The sequence below is a fragment of the Porites lutea genome, chromosome 11 (assembly GCF_958299795.1).
Source record: "Porites lutea chromosome 11, jaPorLute2.1, whole genome shotgun sequence".
NCBI lineage: Eukaryota > Metazoa > Cnidaria > Anthozoa > Scleractinia > Poritidae > Porites > Porites lutea.
This window is the reverse complement of record NC_133211.1, coordinates 6,806,032-6,827,051: the sequence shown is the minus strand read 5'-3', so window position 1 is coordinate 6,827,051 and position 21,020 is coordinate 6,806,032. Positions and strand designations below refer to the sequence as shown.

Genomic DNA, 21,020 nt, shown 5'->3' with positions numbered 1-21,020 from the left:
TTCGCATGTACAATGTCAAAAATCTCTACAGTGCAGGGTCGACGCAGTCAGCTTGAACGTCTACTCATAGGCATTCTCTATCCAAAACCGTCTATTTCTTTGCACTTCGTAGACAAAGGGACCTCTCCAGGGATCGTCAATGGTACTGGTCTCTTTGTTATAAACCACCCTGTCAAAACACATATTTGGGGGAGGTGTGACCGTTCTGGGTGTTGGAAACAGCATGGTGGGCTTGATAAGCCGAATGTCGTGCCGTCTCGTTTGCTGCTGTGCGTCGGCCGCCATGACAAGAATATCAGTGTTTCCGCCAAAGGAACAAATACGTGAAAGATTTTCACAATTTCTTAGTAAGTTAACGAAAGCGTTCGTAACAGTTTCACACTCGCGATCTCGATAACCCGACAACTGTAATGCCTCAAGCTTATGACAGTAGGTTGCGAGAGTATTGAGAATCTTGTCTAATCCAAACCCATTTGGTGGGATTGCCACGGGTATGGGCGGACGAACTAAAGGAGGATCATCTATCCCCGGGTAAGCAGAGATACCAAATCGTTTAAGATCTTCTAAACTTTGCAAACATCGCTCCAAACACCTAGCTGTTTGTAGGGTGATACCCACCAAAAGGCACGAGATATATGGACAGTTATGAGCGATTTGACAAATAAGTTCTTCGTTAGCCTCAGAGGTGACAAAACCGTCATCTAGGTTTAGTACCTGAAGAGATCTAAACCTCATCATGTCTGATAGAATGTTAGGTGTGACTGCAGAATTCTCACTGCAGTTACTTAAATTAATATACACGGCGTCAGATAGGTGTGCAAATACCACTCTGAGGCCACGCGATGAGACAAAGTAGCACGAAGAAAAATCAAGTTCTTTCAAGGTGGAGTTTTTCCAATTACATTCGCGCAAGCAGTCATCCGTCACCCTTGTGTAGGCCAGTGATAGCGTCCTTAGCATTTTACAGTTGCGAAGAAGAACAGGTAAGGCGTATCCACTAACTTTGAAACATTTAATTAAAAGTAGCGATTCCAAACTAGGGCAGCTGGTAGCCATTATTTCTATGTCCTCGTCGGTCACTTCAATACAACGAGACAAGTCCAGCAAGCGAAGTTTGCTCAACAATCGTAGAATTTTCCCGTTCCAGCTAGATCCAATTGTTTCATCCACAGCTAGCATTTCAACATTTGGAGTGCAGCGTAGTAGGCGAAGGACAAACGCCGAATTTCCACGTAACAAACGCGCGTCCAGCGTCTTTAAATTTCTAAGCGTATGCAGTCGAAATCGTCGTTTTTGACGCGCGAAGAAGCACTTTTGAAGTGTAAGCTCTCGGAGTTGTGTGCATATTCCAGACAGAGTGACCATAAACTCTGGGGTGAGGTTACACTTGCTAAGGTTCATTCTAGTTAGAAGGGAGCATGAGTTTTTAGTGATAATCTCCTTAACATCGTTTTCTTCCTTGCTCTCCAGCTCCATATGTTTCCACAGCGCTCCGTCGCGGCTTATTCTCAGCCATCTCTTACTGACCTGCGCCGCTATCGCAAGTTCATGCCTGGACAAGAAATTAAAAATGTGTAGAAGAACGCTGTCTGGAATGTGGTGAAAGTTTGTTTGCCGATTCATCTCGGTTTTGCGTGTTGCAGATAACCATACTTCCTCGACACTTCCATTAGAATCTCGTCATAAACGACTTTTGTTCTTCTGCGCGCGAACTTGGTTTTACTTTGCTAGAGCGCGTTCACAAAACAAAATCAAGTCACCGTTAGTCTGGCTTAGTGGTCATAGAACCCACAAACCAAGAGAAAGGTGCAAGAGGGCTGTGTCTATAACGCAAGAAAAGCATCCAAGTGCATGTGTACGACCATTCTCTCCGTTTTAATCAACCCTTCAAGTCGCAATGTCCACACAAAAGTTCTCCACACTGATTTCAATAAGTTTTCTCACATACATACTATACACATCTACATCCTTTATTGTTTCCTCCCCGAAGAAACTTTTCAGGAAGGTTATTTTTTGAAAAGATGTGCCATACAGTTTTTTTCAAACTTGGTGCAGTTGACAGCAATACATACGACCTTGAAAAAACTTCAACAAAAAGATGGGGTCACCGTCATTGTTGTGGCCCTGCATGCCCGTAATTCAAGGTGTTTTTTCCAGTTCCGTCAAAAATTCTTCTCATATAGCAAAAACGATGAATCTTACTACTATAGCCTGTTTGTTTTTCTGAGCTTTAATTTTTCAGTAAAGTGATTTCAAATTACCCACTGTTGCAAAAAGGTGAAAAAATGGACAGTTTTAACATTATCTCATGGCTCTAAATGTGTCATTCATGTCATTCATTTACTATCCAGATTATTTTCCTTCTTATAATCTTTTTTTCTTGTAGCCATAACGAGTAAACAAAACCAATAAAAAGAGGGGCTCACCGTTCTCGTTTCATTGCTAAAAGACAAAAAAGAGGACAGTTTCGGCTACAATTGATCATTTTGCGAGAGGGGAGTTGGGCGATTTTTTTTAAAAGACCAGCACCTTTTTAGCCGGAAGGAGAATTCACAATCGCTATTTAAACCATTTACACTATACCCTGGGCGCCAGAAGCTCCTCGTCGCACGCCAGATAGAACCTCTGGTACTCAGGGTATTTGCACTACAAAGAAGCCTTTGTTACCTGTTTTCTACCCTGGGTGTCGGAGGCGTTTCATGCGAGGTTTCCGTTCTGGGTTTCGGCGAGAAAAAAACGTCTGGAACCAGGGTACCTCTCCACCGCAATGTTATGTGCAGTAGGTGATGGGCGATGATGTTATTTTAATTAAAATTTTCATAAAACTTTCTCTTAATTATGTTGATATTTTGGGGAGAAAATCGGATGTTGGTTACTCTTGGAACTTCATCGGTGCCGGATCCAGACCCTGAGATAAGGTGGATGCCCGGTCTCCAAAAAACGTTTTTCGGGCCTTCGGTCTAAAAATAAGGGAGGAGGGCCTCCTCTGGATCCGCCACTGTTAATGGAGTAAATGAAAAACAGGAGCTTCTTTTTCAGCGATTTACCTTCAAGCCTTCGGCTTATAAATTTCAAATTGCAATTTAATGTAAATTTGCTTATTGTATCTTTTTCTACTTTTTAAATTCATGTAAGTTTTATCCACAGTAAGTAAAAATTTGTAAGCCCAGCCCCATACCAGAACACAGGGGCACCCAACGAGAATATAGTTCAAAACCACATAAACATAGCATTGTTGAACGTACTTTAGTATTTAAACGGTAGATAAAGGCTTATTTTTATCCCCTAAAAAATTTTTATCTGTTCGGATTTCCTAGCTGAAAGTATAGTGATCCGAAAATTATAGGGAACAAAATTTACCTTTTCGAAAATTTCAGCCAGAAAAAAGGCTCCCGAAAATTCTAGGTGACCTTTTTGGGTAAAAATCCGTTAAAAATGGGCAATTATACGATTTTTTTGAAGTTCGAAAATCCTAAGAGAGGCAGCCAAGCAAGAAATTTTTCAGAAAATGATCCGAAAATTCTAGACCTCAAATCGTCTTCCGAACAGATAATTTTCCGAAAATTGTCGTTGGGTGCCCCTGAGAACAACATTATAATTTCAGATATTCTTGATTTATAGATTTTCAGTGTTGATTTAGTAATTACGGAAACTCGCTTCTAAGTGTGACGTTTTCACATTAAAGATGTAATTTAAAAGATATGTCTACGAAAGGTACAAGTTTTTTTTAAATTAGCGATACGAATTTCAAGTGGAGATATCAAATTCCAGTAACATAAGAGACTGGCTGGAGGTATCAATTTTTACTTTGAAACTTGAAATCATTATTTTTTCAAATAAGTCCTTTTAAATACATTTATGCTGATTAATATTATCCGGCACCCTTTGACGTACATGTGTGTCCATGTGAGTAGGATTTAACTGAAACGATACAAATAATGTAAGGTAATGTTGCACCCGGGGGGACATACCGTCTTATATAAGCTCAGTATATCGGTACGTATGGCGCCAAAGGGCATGTTTTTACCTCTTTTGACCTGAAAATGGGTAAAGATTTTACATTTGGGGCTGAAGTGGAGTAAACTTTGTCACTTACTAGAACCAGGGTCTGTCTTTTATCATTCCTCTTCTAGGATAGCAAATAAGGTGTAAATTGGGGTAAAAAATTTAAGAAAGCACAACGCATATCCCCCTTTGTATTTTCCAAAGACCCCACCCCCACCCGCACACGCCACCCGGATTTTCCATGAGCTCCCCCAGCCTCGGGTGTTGAGCCCACTTAGTGAAGATCGTTTCCTAGTGATGGTCAATAGTCTGTGTGGTGCGCGCAACACAACCCAATGGGTGCAAACTTCAGGTTTTAGGAAGCACACCGCATACGCCACCCATATTTTCCATGAGCGCCCCCCCTCAAACCCCCGGGTGTCGAGCCCTCTTAGCGAGGATCGTTTCCTGGGATGGTCAATAGGAGGCGAGGCGAGGCGCTCGCAGCAGAACGCAATGATCGCGCCCTGCAGGTTGCAGGGAGCACACCGCACACGCCACCCGGATTTTCCATGAGCTCCCCCGGGAATTGAACCCACTTAGTAAAGATCGTTTCCTTGTGATGGTCAATAGTCTGCGTGAGCAACAGAACGCAGTGGATGCGCCCTTCGTGTCCTACTGCACTTTATTAACACCCTTCCCGTTCCCTTCAAACGCCTGCACTTCGTCATCATTTGTGCATGTTAGCCATATCTTGATGGTCAATAGTCTGCGTGAGCAACAGAACGCAGTGGATACGCCCTTCTTGTCCTACCGCACTTTAGTAACACCCCTCCCGTTCCCTTCAAACACCTGCACTTCGTCATCTTTTGTGCACGTTAGCCGTATCTTGGTGTTTTAGCTTTCTTTTTCAAGCCATGGGTTTGTAATATAATAGTAATGTATGTTCCGGTTCAATTTTTGTACGTGGGGACGTCAAGGAAGCGTGGAAGAGTTTCTGCTTCTTGGGTTCGTCAGGTGTGCATTTTTTACGTTAAACTGCGAGCAGTCTCTTATTTTTCTTTGCAAAGTTACTGCAATCGCGCTGGATGAGATAAGAACTGGACGGATTTTAAGAGAAAAGGCGGACTGCAAGTAGTCTATTTTTACGTCAAATTTTCAAGTATAGATAGTTTTTTTTTTGGTTTTTCCACACCGCCCTCTTTCACTTTTCTTGTGGTCCGTCCCTTAAATCAATTTTTATTTTTCATTGTTTCTGTTCATAACGAGTTTACAGTAAGGGTATAAAACAAATAAGGAACCAAGCAGACTAGAGGCATTAATTTTCTCCATTATTCTTATTACATCCCATTACGCGTAACGCATTAAGATCGCATAACTTCCCAGACTCTTCCCATATCCCGATTTAGTATTAGTGAGGACAAACGTTGCTGAGAAGGGGGAAATAGTGAAGTTACAATCTCTGTTATTTCTTAATCTCAGTTACCGTGAACGTATAGCAATAGTAAATGTTATTGCTGAAAACGATTAGTTTTTTAAAAAAACAAGCATAAGGTCGATTATACAGGCCAGGGTCGGGTTGATTGGCTAGCTGGTATAAGATAAAGTAAATAAGGTCTATAAAGTTTGGTTACTGTCCCATACGACTCACGCAAAGTAGGGAAGAAAAATAGCACATCTGTACAAATCATATTGTTTTCATTTTACAATGGAGATTTGAAATTTCCATTTTTCCAGCAAAACCTTTTCGGGGTTGTGATTAAAATTCCTGGAAATATCCACAGATTTTTCATTCTAGGATTAGTATGAGTCCTTCAATATTGGTGCTGTGACACCTGTTTACCCATGAATATTGATGTATTTTCTCCCATGTGCTAGTCTAAAACCAAAGCTCAAACTTGTAATAATCAAAGGTTAGGGAGTGCAGGTAAGATCGATGCAATGTTCTTGCTCCAACGCTGTGCTTTGCACAACTTTTCCATGTTAAAAGGTCAAGACGCGCGTGATCAGGTCGCGCTCTATGCCTCCCATTCGTTCTTAGTGGAAGTCGAGGTATACGCTGGCTACCCGGAAATTAGGATTGCGGGCTCCTCTAATTACCCACGAGGGTCACAACAACAACGGGTCAGAATTTTCTAAAGCGCTGCTTTAAACGCAAATATATTTCGTACCAAATTGACATATACGACGTATTAGAAGAGGTATTCAAGAAGATCTCCAGTATGCCCGGCTACCCCCTGTACCCTTCCGTCCCCAAAACAAAAGAAAGTTCAGCGCGCCTCCGAGTTCCTAGCAGTCAACTCCCTAGGGTTAATACCCAGCGTTTCAAAAATAGTTATTTTAATACGTCATTTTTCAAATATAGAGGAGCTATTTAATATAATAAAGATATTGAATTTTAAACTCAATGCTTCTACATGGAATTTTATAAGCCTTGTAATTCTTTTTGCTGTTTTTAATGTAAGTGTTCCTGGTTTTTAGCATGTATTTTTGCTTAAAAAACAATACAGACCTTTATTTATTATTTATTTATTATTAAGGTGGGGGAAGGGGATGGTATTATTGAACTATTATTTTTCACTTGAATACCCTTTACCCCATTAATTTAAATACTAAATATCACTGTAAACCTAAGTACATATACTACTAACGACGCCATTTCAGGTAACATCAGAGAATGATTTTTATTGGAGGAGCGACGAGGCGAGAGGGAATTTAAGTTTCAAAAAGCCAATATTGTCAATTTTGACCAAAAAAATATAACCATCCATTTCTGTAAGCCCCTTCTCACTTTGTACAATTTTCAGTTATCAAATGAACTCATTTAAGTTATCAAAATCTGAAGGTTTTGATGCTTAGTTTTCGAGAAATCCCACGTTTATTTTTTTTTTTTCCCCATACTGACCAAGCAATCGGCGACAACATTAGCTGAAACACGCACTAAAGGGCCTTTCTGACGTTTTGCAAACTTTAAAAGGGAAAAATAACGCTTCCCACCCACTTCCTCTTTGCAATGTCTGCCACTGTTAAGGCACCTTTAGGAAACAAACAACCACCCCAACTTTGAAGGGAGGGGAGGGTGAGGGTGTGGATTGTTCTGTTCTTCGAACTTACCCCATTTGAGGACAGTGTCCCCAAAATTTTGTCACTGACTGTATCCTACATTATAAACTAAACTTTTAAAGGTTTTTACTGGCAGCTTGAAAGCATAACAAGTCTACATTCTTATTACCCTATGTGTACTATAGTAAACTCCCGCTTATCAGATCCCCCCTCCCCCCGTGTAGTTATAGGACCATTTACCCATCAAAAGCTTGCATCCAATCATAAGCCCCTCTCTCACTAGTATTGAAATGGATTCGATTTATTATGACGTTCTGAAGCTTACTTAAATACCAGTAAAGTCAAACGTATTTTGATCAGCACCGTTTCAGTGCTAATTCTATTCCACTTATAGCCGCCCTCGGACATAAGCCTTTCCGTTAATAGAGAGGTTGAGCATCACTTTTACGTCAAACGCGAATTTGTGCCACGTCACCAAGTTTCCCCATTACTTGTCATTTACTGTTCATTATTATTACACATAAATTAGTAGTTTCACCGCAATTTTTATCCTTAAGAATAGTTTTGAGCTGTTTTTCTCGCCTCATTATCTATTTTGAGAAATTCTCAACTTGAATCTGACGTTTGCCGTTTGCTAAATAAGCTCGAAACCCCTTACGAAGATTTATAAGCCTAGGGCTTATAAGCAGCAAGTCATGGCACTTTATTATACAGGATAAATTATAGTTATAGTTCTTACTGGCAGCTCATAAGCATTACAAGTTGATAACCCTACATGTACTTGTACATGTATCATATATCAAGATGTGGTATGCAGATTTTCCTCTGATTTCCGTATTACTGGTATAGTCCTCCTACGATTTGATTGCCTGAAGGGCAACTTACACCTCAGAGTAACAACAAGGAAAATTATCCAGGTACCAAACAGCAATCCAGCCAGGAGAAAGAAATAGAAGTCTAAGTGGTTTTTAAGAGCTTGTGGACCTGGAGTAATACTGCCCAAATGAGGAGTCCAGCTGTCTTTTCCGCCTAAGGAGCAGAGCTCATACAAAGCACCGCCAAGCAAGCTGCCAATAGACTGGACAAAAAAGAACAGTCCCATAACTAAACTTTGCATGGTCTTCGGTGCTTCTCTGTAGGCAAACTCTAGGGCTAAAATACAATCAATATTACTGACTTTGTTTGTGGCAACTAACTCTTTATGAGAACCCTGTAAGTAGCATTAGCAGCTTTCAAAATTCAATGAAAAAAGGTTAATTTCCAACTTTAGTTTAACAGTGTGAAAGGTTTGAACCCAAGAGTCATTTCATAAGTCGGTGAAGCATGATCGGGTGGGTGATCGTAGTCCCGAATAGGACTGTTGTTGACGTCTTAACAACCTGTGGGGTAGGGTGCAGTGGTCAAAGTGAGTTGTATCACGTCAGTTAATGGTATCAAACTCGCGTTATTGACTTGATTGGTCAGTATAGTTGCGATGTTATTGGGCGTCTCTCAGATAAGCCGTGATGTTATTGGCTATGAAGACTCTTAAATGCCGATGGTGTGTTTCGATCCATTTTTTTGTCACAGTTAAACAGTTGTTTATCGTTAGTTTAACATTTGGTTGTTTTTGATGGGAGGTAGGTAATGTTAGCTGTTTTTCGATCGAGAAAGAATAGTAAAACCATCAAAATTTTTATGCTGAGAGATAATTTAAGAACGGGTGTTTGTCTAGCAAGGATTTCAGCCTACGTGAACTCTATCTACAGGCAATCCATCAAAATAATAAAACAGTCACATGGGAAAACGAAAAAAAACACTTACCAGCAACACTTGCAAAAACCTCGCTTACTCCAATGAGTCCGTACTGTGGAATTTGGTAGTAGATGGACATACAAGCAGTGTAGTTCACATGAGCAATAGTTTGAGTCACACAACCATGATCATCTTTACGTCTTTTAAACTCAACAATTCCTGCAACCACCATCGAACCAACAGCAAACAAAAAGCCTGAAATATGAAATGCAATAATCCGTGACATGGTACTTGTAAAACATCTTCCATCTCTCATAAGAAGGAGAGCATTGAAATGTTGTAATAATAATAATAATAATAATAATAATAAAACATACTTTATTAAACTCTTCTCAAATTGAAAATTAAATACAAATTTAGTATAACTGTAGTTAAAAAAGACTTCTTGGTGGTCCGGTGGTTTTCAACAGACCAAATGTAAACAACTGTGTATAAACTAAAAAATGAAAATTTCTATGTACATCCCAATAATAAAGTATCTATAGCTGTTTAGTCTAGGGAAGTCCTGCTTGACCCTTCTCAAATATAATAATAATGGTAATAATAATAATAATAACAATAATAATAATAATAATAATAATTAACAATTATTCCTCGAGCCCGAATGGGCTCTGAGTCAGAGGCCACCAGGGCGAGAGGAATAATTGTTTTAGTAAAATCCAACTAGTTGGTCAAAAAAATCGAGACAAAACAACTTTAGCTACCCGGTAGTTAATGCTAGACTTAAATCCTTTTATTGCGCCAAAAAGCCGGCGCTTTTCGCTACTAGTGGGCTATAACATATAGCCTAGTAATAGCTCAGCCAATCAGAATGCAGCATTAATTGACCACTAGTTGGATTTTACTAATATAAAAATAATAATAATAATAATAATAATAATAATAATAATAATAATAACAATAACAATAATGATAACAACAACAGGCTTTACATGCCAAGAGAAAAAGGTGGATAGGGTTTAATAAGTTGTGAATCTTGTGTCCAGAGCAAAGATAGCAGTGTTGGATGGTACGTTAGGAACAGTAATGGGGGGCAGTTGCTGGAGACAGTGAAAGCATCAGGAGTGGTAGATGTAGAAGCTGCTGTAAAAGCAGACAAAAAAAAAATTAAAAAGGAAGCAGTAGAAGACAAGTGAAATCTGGGAGTGATAAGACAATGCATAGCCAGTTTTTGAGGCAGCTGGAAGATGAGGGTGCTGACATCAACGGAACATGGAATTTGCTAAAAAAAGCTGACCTTAAATCCAGCACTAAAACTCTCATCTGTGTGGCCTAAGAACAAGCCTTGAGGACGAATTATGTGAAGTTTCCAGTGGACAAGAGTATGGAATTTGCATTGTGTAAAATGCGTCATGAGAGAGGTGAAAGTGTTAGCCATGTCATTAGTGAGTGTACCAAACTTGCGCAAACAGAGTATACAAAGAGACATGACAATGTTGCCAGAATGATTCATTGGGAATTATGGGGTGTGAACGGGATGAACAGAGCAGATAAATGGTATGAGCATCAGCCCCAGAGTGTGTTGGAGACTGATAAGATTGAAGTGTTGTGGGATTTAACATACAATGCCACCACAAAACAGAGGCTAGAAGACCAGATATTGTAATTCTGGGGAAGGAGGATAGAGTCTGTAAAATAACTGACATTGCTGTACCAGTTGGCTGAGAGTTGAATACGTGGTAAGTCCTGAATAAGTCGCTTCAGAATATTGGTAAGGGTAAGACCAGGACACGTGCAGAAGACCCCATTACTAGGAACTACAAGAATACCACAAAGAGTCCTTGAGATGTGAAAGATGGCCAGACCCTTGTGACCCGCGGTTACTAGCTGTAACACACACAAAGGGAATTTTTTTCTGGTTGACCATCAAAACTGAGTATAAGTGTACATAACTATAACAATAATAATAATGTGAACAACAACAACAACAACAATAATAGTAATAATCATAACTATAACAAAATTGTCAAATCTGATTGGCTATCAACTGTCTTGATTTCAGCCTTAATTGGACAGTCTAATAGGACAGTACGCGTCATGCCTAAGAAATTCGACAGTATGTGCCATCACGCGTGTGCTTAAATGGCTTTTTTTTCACTGCTAGCAAAACAAAAATTTCGAATTTCTTGTCTTTTGATTTAAAAAATAGCCTATTATATCACAAATTTTGTTAAAGTAGTGATTAATGGTAACAGAACTTCGTGTCGTCCAATTTGGTCTGTAATCATACTCGTGATTAAACAAATCGGAATCCTGCGATTTTGTTAATCACTCCTATGATTACAGACCAAATTGGACTCCACTCAGTCCTGTTACCATTACTAATAATGATGGTGATGAAGATAATGATGATAATAATAGGAAAATATAAAAAATGATACTATCTCTGCTTGGCTCTGTAGACATGTGACTGACAATGGTTAATGATAGCTGGAAGTTACTGTTGGTCGTGAATATTGCTCCACCACCCTAACTTGGTCAGGGTGAAGATACATCCGACTAGTGTACCTTTCTGTGGGTTCTGATTGCAATTACCGTCTGATGATGATGTATAATTTTATTATCATGATAATAATAATTAAAACTGCAACAAACTGTAGAAGAAAATCAGGGAAGACAGGGAACTGTGATTCATAATGCTTGAGAGTCACTAATGTTAAGTGGCAGAGATTTGTTTTACTTTATCAATAATATTAATACATGGTTGTTTAGAACTTGTAATGTTCAGTAAGAAAACAAACAAACTCATACGAAACTTCACACATTTTTATGGGTTTGGCCTCTCACTAAATATCACTCTTTGTGAAGAGAGCTCCTTGTATAAAGATTGTTATTATTATTATTATTATTATTATTATTAGTAATGGTAATAGGACTGAGTGGAGTCCAATTTGGTCTGTAATCATACGAGTGATTAACAAAATCGGACAACTGCGTAGTGGGAGTCTGATTTGTTTAATCACGAAAATGATTATAGATCGAATTGGACAACACGAAGTTCTGTTACAAATTAATCATAACTTTAACAAAATGTGTGATATAATAGGCTATTTTTTAAATCAAAACACAAGAAATTCGAAATTTTGTTTAGCTAGCAGTGAAAAAAAAAAGCCATTCAAACGCGTACGTGATGGTGCGTACTGTCCAATTACTTAGGCACGACGGGTACTATCCTATTAAACTGTCCAATTAAGGCTGAAATCAGGGCAGTTGATAGCCAATCAGATTTGACAATTTTGTTATAGTTATGATTATTACTATTATTACTATTATTATTATTATTATTATTATTATCATTAGATGCAAAAGATAAGGACCACAGATGATTTACCAATTGAAATACGAGTGAAAATGCTCAAACCCCATCCTTTTTTATCCAGCCAGGGATAAACCAGCTTGTCCATGATGGGAATCAAGATCAGAACAAAAGACACATCCACCAGAGTCAGCCATGCAGGTATAACATGAGCCTCATGGATGTCCTCTTTCATATCATCTGGGTCAAAACTTAGTCTCATGTGGAGTCCTTGAAGCAGAAAAGTGGAATTCATCTAGAACATGTAAAATGATAAACTGTTTAACTGCATGTTAGTGATCAAGGTACTTTATAGTTAAGGTTAGAAATAGGTTGATCAAGGGACATGACAAGGAGAAAGTCACACTTACTAGAAGGGCATGTTATTGGCTCAGTTTACTAGCCCACACCTCTATAAGAGGAGCCTCAGGGCTGTGCTCCAGTGGTGCCCTGTGGCCTGTGGTGCCGAGAACTTGTGCTCTTGGATGACTAGGAGGTGACTACTTTTTTTATGAAAATCAATAGCTAGGAGACCCTGGATTTCACCAGTTCAGAGCATTGGGCTGCCTTATTATTATTTCTAGCAATAATAATAATAATAACTTTATTTAACAAGGATCAATGTCTTTACCCTCGTTAAATAAAGTTATTATTATTATTATTGGTAGTTAATTTCAGGGGTACTTAATCGCATGATTTTGACAAGACAGGATTTTACAGGGTCTTCGCAATTTCAAAGGTTAAATATGAAAAAGGGTATTAAATTTTGTAATTGAAACGTTCTCAACTTTATCTCATTTTTCAGAATCTCTAAACTTTTAAAAATTTCTAGGTAAATCTTTGCAAATAAATGTTATTTCACAACAAAAGATACAAAATGGAACTTACTGGTAAAACCAGTTTTGTGTTTTTTTGTTCATACACATAATGTTGTTGTTATATGTTTATCATTTTTTTTATGATTTGAAAGTTCTAAATGGGTATTAAAATTTACGTGGACTTCTATTTATGCACCGTTTTGAATTTTGTGGTTTGAAAAATGCAAAATTAAAGATCTGCAAAAGTAGGTAGCAGTAAGGTAATTTTTCTGAATAAAACCTTAACAGCTTGCACAAAATTTAGTTCACCATTCATTTCTTTTAAATAACGAGCCACACTAGCATGTAAATTGCCTGACATGCAACTTTATCAAACATTCTACTGACAAACTATGGAAAATGTTATTTCTCAAAAAACAAAGGCTGTTAATCCCAATGGTAATGAGAGCTGTTACTTGGTAAAGCAAGAACATTGAAAGACAACTTTGGGCCAATTTATGTGCATCACCCGTTAGCAGTTAATTTCCAACACTGCTTTACGGCAAAAACAGTTCACAACGTTGTTGAAAATTATGTCACTGGCAATTACCTGAAAATAGATTGTCCAATATGGAATAAAGATGGCAAAAATGATCATAATTCTACCGATTGTCTTGACTTCCTCCACATCAGTATCCAAATAAGTTCCACCATATTTCATCATGGCATGATCCAGCCAGCTCTTTGTAGTAGGCATGTACTCCTGTAGGCCTGGGTAAAATTGAGGGCTGTTTTCCCTAAAAAGGTACAAATAAAACAGCTGCATTGAAAAGAATGGTTCTCTTGAGCAACAATTGTGGGAAAGTATAAGAGTGAAGGATATACAGTGAGACTTCTATTAAGCGCGGACACCGACACTAAAATAAATTGTACTTGGCTAATTTCTATTGCTAATAACCTCTATTAAGCGGACACTGGACGGAATTGACAAAAGTAGTATTGGATTACGTCCTTAAAATACGTACTGTAGCCGATTAATAAAGATAAATCAATGCATTAAGCTGTCAATAAACCGTAGATTAGACCGAAAGTCTTGCACAAAGTACAGCACAGCTTCCACATGGAACTTTATCACAGTACAGAGTAACCGTCGAAAGTTAATAGTTAACAAACATTGCACAATTTTTACCAACCTCTAATAAGCGGACACCCTCTATTAAGCGGACACTTAGGAAGACCCCCGAAGGTGTCCGCTTAATAGAAGTTTCACTGTATTAGCATACACAAAGAGAAGATTGAATCTTTTAGGCATTTTGCCTTGGGCACCAGAATTCAGAGGTTTAAGACTTTTGAGCTCTCAAGAAGTTTCCTCAAACCCCAACCTTGTGAATACACAAAATGCTACATGAGGTGTCAAGGGATTGAGTTGTTTGGCAGGGAGTTCTGTCCTAAACTCCCCATAAGAAATACCCAGAGGGACAGAAAGGGTTGGTGTCAAGTACCAAACCAACATAATACAGGTGGGTGTGTTGAGGTTAATATTATTAATGATTCTATTTTTTGGGGGGCTTGTATGATGATGAATAATATTTTATTATGAGCTTTATTACATCCTGTTTGAAACCACTAGTGATCCTTGCAGTTTGATTGGCTCTCACTGGTGGGATTTATTCATGAATTTGACTATTTTTTTGGCCTAAATCAAATCTTCTTTCCCAGCCAGTGAAAATTAAATACTAAAACAAACAAGAAAAAACTGAATATGAAATGATGAATCTATGAATTTCAGATATTTGAACTGTGGAATTAAGAAATAAATGTAAGGGAAATCTTCACTGCAAGGATTCACTGAACTTTATTTCTTGACAAGTATTAATCCATGTATTCATTATTTCAATCAGAGGTCAATTTAATGTCAGTTTAATAAAACTTTGACAAAGGTAGTTTGCAAGCCTAGCTAATGCTTTAAGACTCAAAAACAAAGTTACACTTGTAAAAGTTTTATTAAATTGACCACAGTTTTTATGACTTGTTCAAAGGGACCAATCAAACATGTGTTTTCTTTGTTATGATCAAATTAATTTTTGTCACATAAAATCTATTAAAGGCTTTCTGTTTTGTACACAAACCAGTTACTAGAACAATATTATTAAGTCAAAAAGAAAACATAACACCATTATCAAGTCACAAAACACAACATAAGCAGGTGGAGTATGATTGTCCAGTTGTGGATAGCAAGGCAGTCACTAAGGGCTGAGAGGTGGGGATTCCCCCTGGTTACTAGGAGCATCTCCTCTTGCTACTTTTATAACAAGCAAAAGGTAAATAGGTCACTTGCACTAAGAGGTCACGTGACCAATGCTTCCTTTAAACAATGAGTTGGAATCTTGCTGATACCAAAAATTGACAGAGCACATAAAAATAAATATTATCTTGCACCCGCAATTTGAAAGGAAACGCGTTTAAGGGAGGTATTTTATGGCACTTTGATTTTTCAACAAAGTAGTATGATTTAGATTGGCTGCTATATTGGAGGGCATACTCTTGCCCTCCAACATGGCGGCCAAAAAATACTTTTTGCTTATACCTTGTTAAATGTTTGATAGTTACACTCAGATTTGCTGTAAACATTACCACATCATCTTTTCGACATTTTCCTTGAAGTTTAAGTGCAAAATTTGTGTTCAGAAAGAGTTAATTCATAATTCTCAAAATCACATTTTGGTGACGTGACCAGCTATGAACTTACTCATTGTAAGAAAATGGTGTGGGGTTTGAAAAACCAAATCACTATTATTTTGTTTAAGATATGACCCACTAATTGTTTTTCGAAGGCAAAATCATATAACTTTATTTTCATAAACATGATGTCACATGACATCTCAGTGCAAATGGCCTATTAAACCAAAGGAATTTGCTAGTTGTTCAAATCCCCACCTACTAATGGCATATACCTAACAACATGAAATCTTAGTGACAGCCCTTGTATAGTCCTAAATGGGACTATTTTTGACAGTGACTGATATTTTGACACATCTTCAGTCAAACAATTTAGGAGTGACTATTAAAAAAGTTATGGGGGAGTGGTGTGGGGAATTTTCAAGCCACATGAATTTTTCTCATTAACACTTCCCTTATGTGAATTTTTTTTAGGGCCAGTGCATGAATATATGTTAGGGTTACGTGGTGTGCATGCAATTTTTTCCACAAATATCTTTTTTGCATGTCACATACCCCCTCCCCCATAAGTTTTGCTGATGGTCCATAAATGTTGCAAAAGAAAACAGTTTGTATCATGGATAAATTTAAACCACAGCAGAAGGGTACGCATATCTTTATAACATGACAAAGTAAAGCGTGTGCTCTTATTGGTCACTTAGCCATCCACCATTTGCCCGTTGGTGCATGCAAAGAAAAGCTAGCGTGGTGAAATTGAGGCAAATTCAGTAAACTTCTCTCCTGTGTGGTTTAAAATGAACCGATGAAAATAATATACAAATGAAAAGTAGAAGTTGAAGAAAATACTCAGTTTTTGTTTCGAAGAAAAGTGAAAAGATTGGGCAACAAATTTGCCCTGGAGAAAGTCGTCATTGTTTCCTTTGCAGCTGGGAGTTCAGAAGAACAACTGAGTGAGTGAAATGTTTTGAGGATTCAAGCTCAAAATTTAAGGTACATTTTGTGTGTTTTAGTAGAGAAAGTCTGTTTTGAAATGGAAATGCATTAATTAGCACTGTGTTATTGACCTTTTAGTCAAGTTGCTGTTAAATTCAAGCAAATATTTTAGGAAACACGCTCAGATTTGAGACAGCTTTGTTGTGTACCTTTCATTGATTAAAAATTTTAGTTGAGTTACGGACACATTAGCTGGAATTGTAGTTAGTGTTTATGTTTAGATTTATAGTTTTCCCTCGAAGTACTTACCCTAATAGTAAGAGCAAGTAGACAGATACCATTTAGGATAACAAAAAATCTTTTTGCAATTTACCTTAACATGGAGAACAGTTGATTCAGCAAAAGAAAAACTCAAAGGCAAGTATTTGAAAGTCATGATTTGTTTATGCGCAGGCAGATGACAGCATACATCAACTCGTCTACAGTACCGATGACTGACTCAACCATAGGGAAATGGAAATGTTTTCTTTTTTGATTATGTTATAAAATAAATGGTAAACGTTGCAGCTGTGCAACTATCAAGAGATGAATGCAATTGGGAGGTTTACTAAGCACTCAACAAGCTAGAGTTGCACTCGGCTATTGCCTTGTGTGACTCTTACATGTCCACTTCTTTTGTGCTTAGCAACCTCCCGCATGTACCCCTAACTTGATGGTTGCACACTGCACATTTACCATTTCTTAATTATACCTCGTAGATGCTTCCTTTTTCTTAATCCTTGCTTCTTTCACAATGTGATACATCTTTTTCAGAAGGTGTCCAGCAGGAGGTTGAGTGATATAGCGTGACCTACAGACACAGAATACAAAACTGGCCAAAGCAATGCAAGCCAGTAATATGCCAAACGCCAAAGAAAATGTGAATTCTTGCTCTATATACGCAAGGCCAGCATAGGCTGTGAAAGATGCAAGGTTTATACCCCAGTAATACCAATTAAAAAATCGCCGGTATCTGTTGTCATCATGTCCTTGTAACTGATCAGCACCAAATGCAGTGATGTTAGCTTTGTACGCACCCTCTCCAATGGAAATTACCAACAAAGCTAAAAGTACTATCAATTGATTGCATACATCGCTAACAGGGTAGTGCGTGTGTGTAAGAAGAGCTGAATAAAAAATCATTCCAGCACCAACGATATAGATCATTAGACTCCCCCAAACAGCATTATATCGGCCACTGTATGAGTCTGCTACAATCCCTCCCACTGTCGACATTAGCCAGGCCATCCCAGTAAAAATCATAACTATGCTAACGGCAGCAGACTGGCTAAACTTAGTCATGTTTATAAGGTACAAAACCAAGTTCGCTAGGATCCCGTAGAAAGTTATTCTTTCAAGAACCACAGCTAGAATAATGCAAGCCAGCGGAAAGAGCGAGTTTCGGTTTCGATTCATTGATGGTAAGTGTCCACGGAAGATGCCGGACGTCGACTGATGTGCGCCTGTTTGTCCAGAAAGAGCAGAATCTGACCGCGTTAACGGTGTTCTCTCGTCCAAAACTGATGAAGACGCGGTGGAAGTCATATCTGATGACGGGGGGAACGTTTCCAAACTCATTTATAGCTTGTTTGAGATTACGAAAATCCTGGATGAAGATCCCACATGACAGAGAAAAAACAAAATAGAAAAGAATGCTGTAAGTCATGTGATCAGCGGTAATCAGCGCTCACTGCTCTCCACCATCCCCCAAGAAACTCGCGCGCTGGCAAGGAAACTTTTAGTTAGTAAGGGTATGAGTTATGGATATTGCCGGATGAACTTTACATGTCTTTCTGTGTAACAGAGATATTAAGAACTAGCGATGAACAACTGTTAAAAACCGAAGCGGCAATCCACAAGTCTGCTTCGGAATTTACTCGAGGCGATGGGGTGAGTTCAAAATGGCGGGAAACTGGCGGGTAACTGGCGGGTAACAAGCTGTAAAGGCGGGAAGTGGGGATTTCTTTTTACTGAGTGGCAAAGAGGCAAAGAACATCTGATCGTTCCTGGTTTTGGATAAAGAGAAAAAGTAGTTGAAAAGCGCATCTCACTTCGAGGAGAGCATGGTTTTCGTATCAAGCACGAAACTTTCAAATTGGTGAGTACAAATTGGTGATCATTTACTGTCTTTTTTAGTTACTGAAGCGTGAAAAATAAGATTGATAGAATCTTAGATAGAAGTACTTGAATGAGACTGGAAGATAATAAACAGCTTATGTGTAATGATTGTTTTTTACTTTGAACTTTTAAATAAAGGATTCAGTCGCTTCAGTCAAGGCCATGAAATGTTTTAATATTTATGATAAACTAGCCAATAATTGGTGTGAACAATTTGCTCTGCGGAATCTTTGATATGCAAAAATTCCGCCTTTAATAATACAAACAGGTTTATTTTTTTTAACTGATCTCTAATTTCTTTAAATAGTTTTCCAACATTTCTAATGATCAGGAGGGCATAAATCTTTGGATGAAGGAGAATGGTACACCAAGTATCTTTGAAAATTATGGAAGGTAAGTTTTGTCTTAACTTGAACTACATAATGTTAAACTTCACCTCTTATCGACACCTATATATGAGAGCTTGGGAATAAGTCTGTTCATCCCTTAAATAAAACACACATAGTTCCAAAGGATCATTATCATTAACATTTTGCCCTAAGAGAGAAGTAAGTGTTAATGTTGGCTTAGGGAAGGGGTAGGTGGGCAGTTTCCCAGAAACCCCAGAAACGTATAGTGATCCGTTCCAACATCTCAGTGTAGTACAGTCAGACCTACGGTGATACTGGCCTGAGAAAACAGCCGACTTTTGGCCAACAAATTGGCCTGCTCTCAAAAGACATCTGAGGAATGACTACAAAAATTCCATAGTGATGACATGTCACTACTCAGATCTGGGTAGTGCTTCTGATTAGATGAAGCAAATTTTCAACCAATCAGAAGCACTTCCCAGACTTGAATAGTGGCCGGTCATCAGTATGAAATCTCTGCAGTCATTCCTAAGACATAATTTCAAAGAAACTAGAGGTGGCGTCGCAAAATATCAGCTGTTTCCTTCCTCAAATGCCAAGATTTGGCATTTACTCATGAGAGGAGGTTGTTTACAACAAGTTCCAACAAAAAGTGAAATTACTGGGAAACTCATTTTGGTATTTTGGATGGGTGGTCACAAATGGAGGTTCCACTCTATTTATTATACCTTTCACTTGCAAAATTGGCAAAGTCAAAATTCAACATATTTTCCAAATTTCACTTTGTAAGACTTTAAAAACAGATAGTACCACGTAAACATACTGCTAAAGAGATTATAGGATTTCATTTACACGCTTAAAAGATAGCACCACCCTATCCGGGGGAGGAGGGTACTCAATAAATGTGTATAGAGGGAGGCTCCACCCCAAGGTCCAACCCCTTACCCTTTTACATGCCATTTTTCATGAAAGAGGTACCTCGTTTATATACCTTCTATTGACAAATGGTGTCCCTTTCACATACCTTGTTTAGAACTTTGCATCCCTTTTAACCCTTTAAGCCCTAAGAGTGATCAGCATCAATTTTCTCCTTGTAACATCAATGCTTTGTAAAATAGAGTGGTCATGAGAATCACACACAAAATCACACAAAATGAATTTGCTTGATATTTTGTCAACTTCTCCCCGCTACTTCTGCAGGAAATAAATAGGAGCAACAAATGAGAATTCAAATTTTGATCTTAGGGTTTAAAGGGTTAACTGCTGTAAATGCACTGTCTTTTAAATAGGAATCAATCACCAAAATAGAACGTTTTCTCAACCTTATCTTTTAAACCAACAAAATTCATCTTTTAGCCCTTTTACAGACCCAAATGACAGATTTCCCTACCCTTTTATATCCTTAAACTAGTGAAATCTCTACCTTTTCATATACCTGCAGCCTAAAAGAGGTACCCCTTTCGGGCAGAGCCTCCCCATACATGTATGTATGTATGTATGTATGTATGTAGGAGTACCCCCCCCCCCCCCCCCCTAGCACCTTACAAGACTACTCCAACATTCACTTTGGTTGTAAATGGCAAAAGTAATGCCAACACTTTGTCAACTACCCCTTTAGAGTCCATATAAAAGGTTTTTGACTGCCATTCTTAATACTGTGTAGCTGTACATAATAGCTACAAGGGCTACTTATTAAATAGTGAACCAAGTGTCTCAGTACAGATTAAGGAGGCTGACACCAGTTCTCTGCACTTTTCAGATGTAATAGTTGTTCTTTGAGGGAACATTTTGCCATTCTTTAGTAGTGATGATACCTTAGTTATAGTATGTAAAATGCTGGGGATAATAAATGTTTCACTGTCATTTTTGCTGCTGGTGGACTTGGGAAACTTTGGCTAACTTTTTAGATTCATTCAAGACTTTTCTCTCAGACAACTGTCGCTAAGATGGACACTGTTAGGTCAACCA

General features: G+C 38.2%; 2 protein-coding genes across 2 annotated transcripts; both read right to left on the bottom strand.

Moving 5' to 3' along the window:
• Nucleotides 1-60: 60 nt before the first annotated feature.
• On the bottom strand, nt 61-1,713 carry LOC140952506 (F-box and leucine-rich repeat protein 13-like). Its single transcript, XM_073401929.1, has one exon. The coding sequence runs from the start codon at nt 1,621-1,623 to the stop codon at nt 61-63; it is 1,563 nt and encodes a 520-aa protein (XP_073258030.1). The 5' UTR covers nt 1,624-1,713.
• Nucleotides 1,714-6,192: 4,479 nt separating this feature from the next.
• LOC140952567 (solute carrier family 15 member 4-like) lies at nt 6,193-18,217 on the bottom strand. Its single transcript, XM_073401992.1, has 5 exons — nt 17,297-18,217; nt 13,544-13,730; nt 12,173-12,392; nt 8,851-9,036; nt 6,193-8,199 (listed from the first exon to the last, which is right to left on the bottom strand). The coding sequence occupies exons 1-5, from the start codon at nt 18,160-18,162 to the stop codon at nt 7,847-7,849; spliced, it is 1,812 nt and encodes a 603-aa protein (XP_073258093.1). The 5' UTR covers nt 18,163-18,217; the 3' UTR covers nt 6,193-7,846.
• Nucleotides 18,218-21,020: the final 2,803 nt, after the last annotated feature.

Coding starts and splice junctions, on each gene's coding strand:
- LOC140952506 (XM_073401929.1), bottom strand. CDS start 1,623: ATGAATCGGCAAACAAACTTTCACCACATTCCAGACAGCGTTCTTCTA.
- LOC140952567 (XM_073401992.1), bottom strand. CDS start 18,162: ATGAGTTTGGAAACGTTCCCCCCGTCATCAGATATGACTTCCACCGCG. Junction 12,393..13,543: donor ATTGGACAATCTATTTTCAG/GTAATTGCCAGT, acceptor TACATGTTCTAG/ATGAATTCCACTTTTCTGCT. Junction 8,200..8,850: donor GGTTTTTGCAAGTGTTGCTG/GTAAGTGTTTTT, acceptor ATTGTATTTTAG/CCCTAGAGTTTGCCTACAGA.